We start from the raw sequence: 11,937 nt of genomic DNA on the forward strand, positions 1-11,937 counted from the left end.
TGCTAGTACAAATTAGTCAGGATCATAGCCTGAGTAGTATATGCTTGATTATGTGTACTCAATGCCCGGATGCTGCTTGCTTTGTGCTTTTAGGATTCTAGTTGTCTTTTACTAACTAGTAAACGAATATGTTAAGTTACATATTGAAAGGATTAAATAATTTCAGAAGGTTAGGTCTAGCTCTATTTTGCAGTTCTTGTTTAAGTCCAGCCGTTGTAGGGTAGGATCTCTCATTCGAAGAATTATCTATTCTGAGTAATATGTAATAGTATCCGTGAGCTAGTTAGGGGAAGAAAGCAGGGACTTCTTATGTAGCTGATGGCGGAGAGTGGGATGGTGATTACCCTAGGGCAAGCCTAGGATGAGAGTAGCAGAGAGCAGTAGCAGTATAAAGGACTTGGTGGAGTCAAGGCAGTTCTTGAGGAAAGTACGGATAGATATGGAAGGTAGTATGGGCCTGTACTACTAAAAGCAGATGATCCGTACTCGAATCAAGGAAGGCTGAGATGAATCCAGGAAACTTGTAGTGTGTGAGATCCGTGGAGTTATGATGAGTATTATGATATTAGTGATGGTATATTACCGAGTATAGTGACGCTACGTGGTAGACCAGATGGCAGTTCTGGTGTCGTCGAGGGATCAAGCTCGGACTCTGGAGCTGGGCAGCTTGATGGCCAGATGAGGGAGTTCATTCCATCTGAGAGTACGCTCAGTATCATTGACCAGACTCTTGTGATCTTCAGTATGATCACGGAGGGCATTTTAGAGATTTGTGATGAGAGGATGAGTGCATTCTGCACTGAGAAAGCAGCCATGATAGGGATGTGTACGCTGATGATTCGGGAGTCCAAAGCTTGAGAAGCTCCAGATTATCATGGGGCTAGGGACCCCATTGCTAGCAGCGGTTGATTGGCAGATGTCGCCAAAATTTTCGTACCAGCCGTAGTCTCGAAAGGGGAGAAGGTCCGACTTGCCTCCTGTCTTCTGAAGGACAGAGCACGGGATGGGTGGGAGGAGGTTGGACATGCCATTGGGGAAGATAGCGCGTTGGACTCGATGACATGGAGTGATTTCTCGGCCATGTTCAAGGCCGAATTTGCACCGATGATTGAGGTGCAGCAGCTAGCGCGGGAGTTTCAAGATCTCCGGCAGACGACTGAGACTGTGGCGGAGATTACTGCCAAGTTTAGGGAGAGGGCTCTGCTTGTTCCGCAGTATGTCGCGGACGAGGAGATTAAGAAGGCCCGATATCACAAGATGTTGAGGGCTGACATCAGGGAGTTTGTCAGCAGGTCCAGCTACAAGACGCTGGAGGATATGATTGCTCGAGCCAGGGAGAGGGAGATCGACCTAGAGCACCTCAGGAAGAGGAAGTCGAATGAGATTCAGGTAGCCACAGGTTCAGGAAAGAGACCCAAGGGGTCAGACTTGAGATCGAGGGACTATCAGGGCCGCAACCGATGTGGCAAGTATGGCAGGACGCATGAGGGTGCGTGCAGGAGCGGTAGTGGTGGTGATTCTAGCTGCTTCAAGTGCGGCCGGACTGGTCATTTTAGCAGAGATTGTAAAACTACCACGACCCAGGGATCAGACCTGATATGCTTTCATTGCAGTCAGCAGGGCCACAAGAAGGCCCAGTGTCTGATTCTTCTTTCAGCAGGACAGGTGATAGCACCTGCCCCTGCGACTTTGAGGATCACCGACAGCCATCAGGGCCGGGCAGGGGCGCCTGCGGCGGGGAGCAGGGCATTCCAGTTGGTTGCTGAGGAGACGCGAGCAGCCCCTGATGTGGCAGGTGCGTATCTTTCTCTTTCCTATCAGATTTTATTTGTGATTTATCTATTATGGTACTGCATTGATGTTTGTTAATGTACTTTGGAATTATGCTTCCTGCTTATGATTAAGTTATATTCCATCTGCATACCATGGATGTTAGATTAGTAATTCGAAGATGTTTCCCTTAAAAGCGGGTTCTCAGGATGTAGTCACTGTAGGAAGTGTGAGTGGGGCTCGGGAGGTGTTCTGTTAGTCTTCAAGAGTGGTTCAGGTTTGGTGTTGGTTAGTTTTGGAGCACCAGCAGTGGTAAGCGTTGGTTATCAGCAGATCGACCATTAAATGGAGAGAAGGATTGGGATTCCTTTCCAAGCGGTGAGCTGTAAGGAGCTAGTCGGATCGAAGTGGGGGAGAAACCCCCATATAGTCTGCAACAGAATTAAATGCGAAGTTGGTATGAGTTCGCAACCTTGTTAAGAAGGAGAGCAGCCCAAGTGGCTGTTGGATGGAGGAGCGAGTGAGTTGGGAGTTTGGGAAACTTCCCAATGTTGAGTCCATGTATTCGAGGTAGTTGATAACTGGTTGGGAACCAGATTGGAGATTTTCTCGGCAGGACGCGAGTTTAGTCAGGATGTAAGACTACGGGATTGTCGTATCATTCCCCAGTAGATAGCAGTGCAGGAAGTGTTGTAAGACTACGGGTAAGCTGTAGCACTCATTAGCAGCCTAGTCAGTGGAGTATGGGCGAGGGCCCGTATCTCCTAGTTATCGGAGGATGGGCGAGGCCTGTACCTCCTAGTTAGCATGATAGAGATTGGGAAAGGATAGTTCGTTGAGTTTTAGGATGGAGTTGGTCCTGCATAACCCTAAATAGGTGAGACCTGTGGGAGGGACCACTCCGAGATATAGTTGGGTGAGACCTGTGGGTGAGGCCCGTGTGTTTATAGCAGCATAGGTGGGACCTGGTAGAGACCTTAGGGGCAAGATAGGGGATCGAGGATCCCAGGACTGGTGGAGCCAGAGTGGTAAGGTAGATAGAGCAGTTTTGGATAGCCAAGGTTTCTTCGGAAGTCGCTGGGAGCGATTAAGAGTTTGAGCTTGGGTTTAGAAACGGGTGGGAGTCCGGTAACCCAGATAACGGAAGATCATTTGGGACCAGGGTGGTCTCGGTTCATCCAGAAAGTGGACAGGAGATAGCAGGATCTTCGGGCAGGGGTAGCAATGAGGGAACTCTGGTTTGGAGCAGTTAGTTGACCGGGAGGTGCTAAGTCACTCACAGCAGGATTAAATAATCTCAGAGTAGAGTGTTTGACTCTGTTGCACAGCTCTCGTATGAGTCTAACCGTTGTAGGGATGAATGTTCTACTCGAAGGATTATCTGATCCATTCGCTGGGTTGGGCGTTCAACACTGAGACGTGATAAGAGGAAGTGTTCAGTAAGTAGCAGCGATGAGACAACACTGGGAGTGACTGGAAATTTGTTACAGCGAGGAGTTGTCCCACACAGAGATATAGAAGATTGTTGCTTATGGATAGTTGTCTTTGGAGGGCCAGTAGCCGCGCAAGGAAAAAGGGGTGAACCCCTTGGATGTCGAGCATGAGTACTCGGGGAGTACCGGAAGGATTGTCGATTGGGTAAGAGCGATGCACTCAGGGTTTATAGTTATGGGATGGTTCTCAAGAGGATACCATCGAGGAATAGCATTTCGCCCAGGAAAACCGGATAGAAAACCAATAGAAGTGGTACCTCGAGGATTGGACCGAGCACTCAGAGTATGCATTAGATAGGAATGTCGTAATAGGTTGCGGGATAGTTGGCCGTAGCGGACTTCGAGGACGAAGTCCAATTTAAGTGCGGGAGAGTTGTAACACCCCGTTTTGAAAAGTACTCCGATTGCGGGTTTGGAGACCCAGGGTGTAAGCGATTCGGTGTTTTATGGGTTTCGGGTTTTATTCGAAAGGTTTTAAGGCTTGGGTATGTAGTCAGGAGCGTAGGGCTTCTCGCCACCTTTTCCTGGGTATAAAGTTCTTCGGAAACGGACTTAGAACGAAGGAGTTATAGCACTTTGAAGTTATTGACAATATTGGTCCTTAATGGAGAAAGATGGCAAGAAAGGACCATGCATGTAAGGTGGCCAGCGCAAGAGTACGCCCAGTGTATAAAGGAAAATGATCGCGGGTGCGGAGGGGCGTAAGCCCAGCGTACGCTCAGAGTTCCCAAACCCTAAATTTGGGGTTGAGCCCTATATGAAGAACCTTATGTCTCGAAGGCCAGCCTCCATTTCCACCCTAAAGGAGCTGCTACAAAACCCTAATCCATATTTGAGTGTTCTTGGAGCTTAGAAGGTCACTAGAGAAGCATCTTGGTGTTGTGGATCCATTTTCCAAGCAAGAAAGGAACAAGGAAATGTGGTGGTTCAAAGGAGAGGTTGCAAATATGGGGTTGTTGCTTCATTTCTAGCCATTTCAAGGTATAAAGATCTAAACTTGGTGATTATTTTCTTAGATCTCTTTGATTGAGTTTTTAGACCATTTTGGTCCAAAGGTTGAAGCTTTGTGGTTTAATTCGATTTCTAGGACTTGGAGTTGCTACTCTCTGTTCTATATGAGTCCCTAAGGCAGAAAGTTGTCATCTTGAATGTATTATTGGGTTCATGCTTGAGTTAAGAGCATTCTATGTGAATGGAATATCATTTTTGGAGTTTAGACTTGATTGGGGCATGCAAAGTCACCAAGTCAGTGACTTTATGGATTAATACGTTGAAAAGGACTTGGATCTGTGTTTGTAGCCTTTGGACTAGAGTATTAAGCACTTAATGGGAAATTGACTTAACAGGGGGAGTACGTTGAGTGCACATGCATGTATGCCCAGCATACACATCATTTGGCTAGTACGCTTAGCGTACATAGGAGTACGCCCAACGTACTCATCAGATTTGGGTTTGGCTTGTTTTGGGCCTTGGTTTGGGCCATGCAAGGGATTTTGGTTCTTTGGGACTTAGTGGGCCATCAGAAGTCAGATAATATGGGCCAAGAAGATGTTTGGGCTTAGGGTAAGGCCCATTAGAGGTTTTGGGCTCAATTTGGCAAATTGGGCCATTAGTGGGCCACTAGTGGGCTTGGGAAGCCTACCTAGTGTTGGGCCATTTTTAGAGCATGGTTTGGGCCTTAGATATGGACCAAGTTGGACTAGGGGATAAAATGGTCATTTTACCCTAAGGAGGATTATTGTTTTGGACTAAATGATATTTTGGTATTGATAGCTCGGAGAGCCGAAGGAGTAGTAGTTGGGGAATTGCCAAATAGCAGCCGGAGGAGTATCAACAGGGTTTCAGCAGTGCGGGGTGAGTTTTCCTCTAGTAGGAACGGGTCTAAGGTACCAATGTTGGCCCGTTTATATAGTTACAGTATGTCGGGGTAAGCCCGATGTCGGGGTTAGCCCAATGCAGTTTATATGCTTCCAGACTTCGGTCGGATGTTGTGGCGGTCCCGAGAAGTAGTTATGTATGCTTGATGTCTTGGTGATTCATGCATGTTTATGTTATGTGTTATATGTTCCGGGCTTCGGTCCGATGTCGGGCAAGCCCGATGCAGGATATGTGATTATGTTATATGTTTATGTTTATGTTATGTTCAGTTTATTCATACTGAACTTCGGTCCGATGCCGGGCGGGATGCGATGCAGTGGGTGGGGCCAAAGTTATGGCGGACTTCGGTCCGATTCCGGGCGGGGCCCGATGCAGTGGGCGGGGCCCAAGTTATGTCGGACTTCGGTCCGATGCCGGGAGGGCCTGATGCAGTGGGCAAGGCCCAGTATGTGTTACATGTGTTATTGTATGGTGTGTGGTAGTTTGGGGGAGCTCACTAAACTTCGTGCTTACAGTTTTAGTTTTGGTTTCAGGTGCTTCAGTTTTCAAAAGAGGAGCTCGGGAAGATTGTAGTGGACACACCATTTGTTCAGCCTTGGATGTTTATACTCTGATATATTTGACAGATGTTATGATATTCTTGAGATACACGATTTATGATTTTTATATGTTGAAAGATAATTATGGTTTTATTATTGAGTTAAAATGAAATTTTTGGACTGTATTTTTGGGATGTTTCAGAGAGAGAGAGAGAGAGAGAGAGAGAGTAGAAAGAGACTCCACAACGGCTTACACAACCTGTGACTTCTCGCCTTTGGCGGTACCGCGTTTGCTCATATTTGTTTTGTCGGCAATAACGCCACCAAACCGTGGTTGAAGTTGCTCCACTTTGTCCACCCTAAGTGAGGCTTTTCTAATTTATTTTTTTAAAAGGGTTATTGACATAGAAGCACAATGATGTTTTCCGTTTGGTTTTAAAAGGTCCTTCAATTAATATTCATACCTCTGACCCCACGAAAGTAACAAATTACCTGCCAAATTATGGTTTTCTCTATTTTTTCTCGGTAACCCGGTTGGTCAACGAAAGTCAAATGTGACGTGGTCTGTGATATCCAGCTGGTGTCCAGTCAGCTTACTATATTACCTTCGTAAGGGTTCAATAGAACAACATTCACTATTTCCTTAGCCTCCGACGAACACCAACCCTTTCGACCATGTCTTCCTCCTCCGAATCCTATAACATCGTCGCCATTTATCGGATTGAAGTGAATCCTCCCTGCTTGTGCCGCGATCAGCCTGTGTCAAAGCTCAGAGAAGCTTGGAAGCCTAACAACCGAGCTCGTCGGTTCTACAATTGCGCAAAATCAATGGTAACGTATCCTTCGTTACAATCGATAAGTTTTAAACCTAAAGTTTTGATTTTTGTACTGCAAACCCCCTATTTTCATCGACAAAAAACCCCATTTACAACGAGAAAACCCTAAATTTCGAACAGTAAAACCCTTAATCTGTTGTGTGGCTTTTTTTTTGTAGATATCCAATGACAGTTGCAACTTCTTCCAGTGGCTTGACCCAGCATTACCAAAACACTACAATGATACGTTATGGAACATGAAACTTAGGATCGACAACCTTTTGGTTAGGAATGGTCAAGTTGTTGAGCTGCAGAAGAAGGTGGAGAAGCACAAGCTTCTTAGGAAAGCTGAGAAGGAACTTGCTGAAGCTAGGATCCAAGAACTACTCATTGAGATTTAAAGGTTGAAGAAGATGATAAAAAAGGTTGTTTTGATTGCTCTGGTCTGCTTGTTGTTTGTGGTCATGTACTTTAAGTTGTAGTTGTTGTTGTAAGATGTTGGTTCATGGTGTATATGTGCTTTTTGGAACAGGGTGGATATGGGGATGGTCTTTTGGGATGGTCTTTTGGGTGATTAAGTATTTGGAAATCAAGTTAAAGCTCTTGTAAGTGATGCAGGGTGTATAGTGTTGTTTGGTGGTGTAATAGTGGTATATGAAATGATGATCCTTTTGACAATTTGATATAGGCAATGTACTTTAGCCCCATTATGTATGGTCATGTAACACCTTTTGTATGGACTAATTTTATAATAGAAAGCATGGATTCTATTCTATTTTAACATTTCTGTATGGTTTCCTTGATAATATACTGCATGAATTATTATATGGTCCCCAAAGAATGCAAGTTATATAGTCCATTAATTATATAATATCATGCATGAGTTCTTATATGGTCCACAAACAAATTTTTAAGTAGCATGGTCCACATAAAAATTCCAGGAGGGACAAGAAACAAGGGACCATCTAATGCATAAAAAAGACAAAAAGGACACTGGATCCCAGAAGATAATATATTAATAACCAAAGTGAGTGACATACATTACATAACAATTCCGACATAGAATATTTAAAAGCAAACATCCTAACATGTTTTTACTACATAATAAAAGAAACATCCCATGCAGTTCCCATGCAAAAACTACATTAAGTTAACAGGTTTTTCTGAAGTGTTACCCTTTCCATTCTTTCTTATAACTTGGGTTGCCAAATTTTTCTTGATGATCCTTTCACTCTTTTTCCTCCTCTTAACCTGGGGAATTACAACATTACCCCTCTCCCTTGTCACTTGTGAAGTCCCACTCTCCCTAGTACCTTGTGTATCCCCACATTCCATTCCTGTCCTACTTCCACTTGCCTCTTCTACAGTCCTTTTCTTCACATTTTCACCCTATTAAATGAAACATAATTAATAACAAATAAAAAATTAATAAATAAGAGTTTGTATATACCTTTTTTGTCTTAGTCCACTTAACCCTACTACCATGTGTATCCCCACCATCTATTCCTGTCCTACTACCACTTGCCACTTCTACAGTCCTTTTCTTCACATTTTCACCCTTTTAAATGAAACATAATTAATAACAAATAAAAAAATTAATAAATATGTAACATCCGGATTCCCAGGTATCTTATTTTATGTATTTTTATTGAATATTAGAGAGGGACTCGGCGAGTAGACGCTTAAACTCGCCGAGTAGGAACGACGTTTGCTGACTGTATTAAATGAATGGACTCTGCGAGTCCATGCGTGGACTCGGCGAGTCCGTGCTGTTAAGTGAAACCCTAATCCTCGGGGCCCGAGCCCTATTTAAAGGCCTTTATGGCCTCCATTTGCGGCCAATGCACCCCAGAGGAACCCTAGAGAGAGTAGTAAGAGAGTTGAGAGCAAAAGGAGGCTATTTCTTCATCTTTTTGTGTGGTTTGGCTTGAAGGAAGATAGGAGCACACATCTAGAACGTGAAGGGGACTGGATCTGAGCTAATCATCTTGTGGTATCATCTTTGGAGGTAAAAACCTTTCCCATTTCGTGTTATATTGATGGATTTCTTGCTTTTAGGGTTTTTACCCTCATTTTATGGAAGATCTAGAGAGTATGAGGTCGACTTTGGGATTATGACATCAGATCTGGACCCATAGAGGTCCAGAGGACCTTTCCCACTCTGCTTTATGCTGATTCATGGAGGATTGGAGACTAGGTTGCCATTTCTAGTGTTATTTCTCCATTTGAGGCTTGATTTGGGATGCATGCACGTAAAGGTTGCACCTTTACGTGACTTTTGAGTGTTAAAAGGATGGATCTACTGTTTGGTGAAGCAGATCTGACCTCAAGAGATCTTTTGAGGGTTTTCATGGGAGGAACTCGCCGAGTCCATAAGGGACTCGACGAGTCGAGTCGGGTTGCCCCGCGACTCGCGACCTGTGACGACCCATGGAGCACTGGGTTGACCAGCGAGTCCAGGGAGGACCTGGGACGTAGAGTACAGACATGTACTCACCGAGTCACTCTAGTGCACTCGGCGAGTCCGGTCAATGTTGACCGTTGACTTTTGTTGACTTTTAGGGTTTAGTCACTGGTTGGTCTTATGAGCCATTAGAGGGGCAGATTGGTCTTTTGCCCTTCTTAGAGAACTTATAGAGAGGGGTTGACCTAGCCTTTAGAAGTTGTATTAATTAGAGTAATTATTTATGTGATTAGGCGAAGGCTAGCGCAATAATTCAGAGTTCGAGATTTACCGAGTCACCCGATGTGAGTCTTCTCACTATACTTTACCTTGAGTGGTAATAGAGCTATGTGATAGAGTATCTTGTATGTTATGTATGTGAGGTGTTGCACTGTATTATTTCTATGTGATATATGCTGTGTGTATTCCAGACTTACAGAGTTAGAACCGGAAGGTTCACAGAGTTAGGACCAGAGGGTCCACAGAGTTAGGACTGGAGGGTCCACAGAGTTATAGCCTCGAGTGGCTAATATGTGTTACATGTGGTATTTTGGGGAACTCACTAAGCATTTATGCTTACAGTGTTGTGTTATGTGTTTCAGGTACCAGTGAGGATCGCGGGAAGGCGCCGGCATGATCAGTACACACATGAGGAGCTTTTTATACTTGTGATCTTGGGATATGTTTTCTGGAGTGTTATGTGATACAATGAGATTTTTATAATATTGTGAATGAAATTATGTTTTTAAAATGTGAAAAATTGTTTGAAAAATTTTGGGCGTTACAAAATAAGAATTTTTATTTACCTTTGGTGCCTTAGTCCTGTTAACCCTAGTTGGTAACTTGTTTGGTCTTGACCTATCAACATTTGGACATGTCTTCTTAGTATGGCCTTCCACTTTGCACAACCTACATGATATCTTCTTACCCTTCTTAGAAGCTCTATGCTTTCCACCGTTTTCACTCACATCTCTAACTCTTTTAGTTTTTGGCCTACCATCCATCCTTATATTCTTGGGGGTAAAGGTGGAATGTAATTAGTTTCAGGCCACATCTTGCTTCCATGCATTGGACAAATTTTGTACTGGTAGGTCTTCATATATATTGCTCTACAAAAATAAGGATCCACATATTTCTCCACATCTTTATTGAGGTAGCTAATGGCAGCCGCAAAATGAACACACTCATAACCGTTAAGTTGCCACATCCTGCATGAACATGTCCTCTTGTCTAAATCAACATCATATGCCTCACTTCCTGACCTAGTCTCAAACTGGTTAAGTCCACTTGGCAATACCTCCAAAAACCTTTGATTAATCTTTAACTCATTCAACCTCAGCCTTATTTCAGGTGAAACATCACTTGACCGCCCATTAACTTTTGCTGTGAACAGCTTGTTCATCATATACATTCTCAATTCTTCAAGCATTGTGATGATAGGTTTCTTCCTGGCTTCAACTATGACTGCATTGAAACTTTCACATCCTCCATTCTCCACACTAGAACAACATCTACCAACTTGATAGTAAGCTCTTGACCATGTTCTAGGGTCCTTCTCTATCAAGTAGTTACTTGCCTCTGGACTCATAAGCTCAATATCCTTCATTATTACCTTGAAAGATTGTTTTGTTATTGCATTACATGCAGACCAAAACTTGTTAACAAACTATGCCCCTAGAAACTTTTTACTGAAGTTGGCCACAATGTGCCTTGCATATTGCCTATGCTCAGCTTGTGGTAACAATTCCTTGACAGTTTCCATAAGACCCTATACCAACATACAAGTAGTTAGAAATGAAGTGGGCAATATACTTTGTGAAAGAGAAATAATAAAATGTTTTGCTTACTTTGTGTTGGTCTGACATAAGAGTTAAACCTTGTCCCATATCAAGTTTGAGATCATCACTTAACAATGACAGAAACCATTTCCAGTTTTCCTTGTTTTCAACATATACCACTACCCAGGCAATTGGTTATATTTGGTCCCTAGCATCTCTCCCCGCGACACAAAGCAACTCATCAGTAACATACCCTTTCAAGAAGCAACCATCAATTCCAATCACCTTCCTGCACCCTTCTAACCACCCCTTCTTTACACCATCAAAACAAACATAATACTTACTAAAGTGATTAGTTCCATCTGGCATTGTAAGAATATTCATGCTGACTGTTTAACCAGGGTTGGATCTTCTAATTTCCTCTCCATAAGACCAGAGCTTAGCATAATGCTCAATAAGGGTACCTTCAATAATATTCATAGCATACTGTTTGGTCCTTCTGCATTGGCTAATACTGACTTCAATACCAAATTTCTTGATGACCTCCAATCTTAGTTACCTAATTCTCAGTTTCTGTCTATGCAAAATCTCCTTGGTGTAGTGGCTACCAATCCATCTGTAATTGACAATTGAACCCAATTTGTAGTTCCTAGCATATTGATGCTCACTTTTTAAAGATTTGATTTGAAAACTGTGTTCTGTACTCATCCAACTTGCCCATAGCCTGAAAGTACAAGCACCTTTACAACACAATGCTAGAAGCCTCTTACCGTCATTCTTCTCAAACCATAGTTGATAGCCATTTTTAACAGCATAATTACATAACATGCTCTTAAGTTGTTTTGGATCCTCAAATCTCATGCCTAAAATTGTTTCTTGCTTCTTCCAGTGTACATGAGGATTAAAGACAGGATGTTCCTCAAGTACATCATTGTCCAATTCCTCACTATTATCTATCTCTTCAATCTTTTTCTCTTCTCCACCTTCCGGGCATAACTAGTTAAGAAACTCATCGTCCTTAGTCTTGTTTAGCGGGGTACAATATTCCCCATTGATTTCATCTTCCAAACCAGCATCAAACATATAGGCTGGTTCAGGATCGAGGATTCCTTGTGTAGTTTCTTTGTCATCCCCCTGAATCAGTGAACCACTTTCATCACTTTCTTCATCGAACCAGTCCTCAAATCCTTCCCCAATATGATCTAAATACAGCTCTATTGG

General features: G+C 43.2%; 1 protein-coding gene across 1 annotated transcript; it reads right to left on the reverse strand.

Moving 5' to 3' along the window:
• Positions 1-9,944: 9,944 nt before the first annotated feature.
• LOC145131803 (uncharacterized) lies at positions 9,945-10,544 on the reverse strand. The gene has a single exon (XM_079066453.1). The coding sequence runs from the start codon at positions 10,542-10,544 to the stop codon at positions 9,945-9,947; it is 600 nt and encodes a 199-aa protein (XP_078922579.1).
• Between the last annotated feature and the right edge of the window lie 1,393 nt (positions 10,545-11,937).

The sequence above is a fragment of the Lactuca virosa genome, chromosome 8, assembly GCF_052849685.1.
Source record: "Lactuca virosa cultivar CGN04683 chromosome 8, Lactuca_virosa_CGN04683_v6, whole genome shotgun sequence".
NCBI classification, from domain to species: domain Eukaryota; kingdom Viridiplantae; phylum Streptophyta; class Magnoliopsida; order Asterales; family Asteraceae; genus Lactuca; species Lactuca virosa.

Excerpts from the sequence above, each read along its gene's own strand:
- LOC145131803 (XM_079066453.1), bottom strand. The coding sequence starts at position 10,544 with ATGAAGGATATTGAGCTTATGAGTCCAGAGGCAAGTAACTACTTGATA.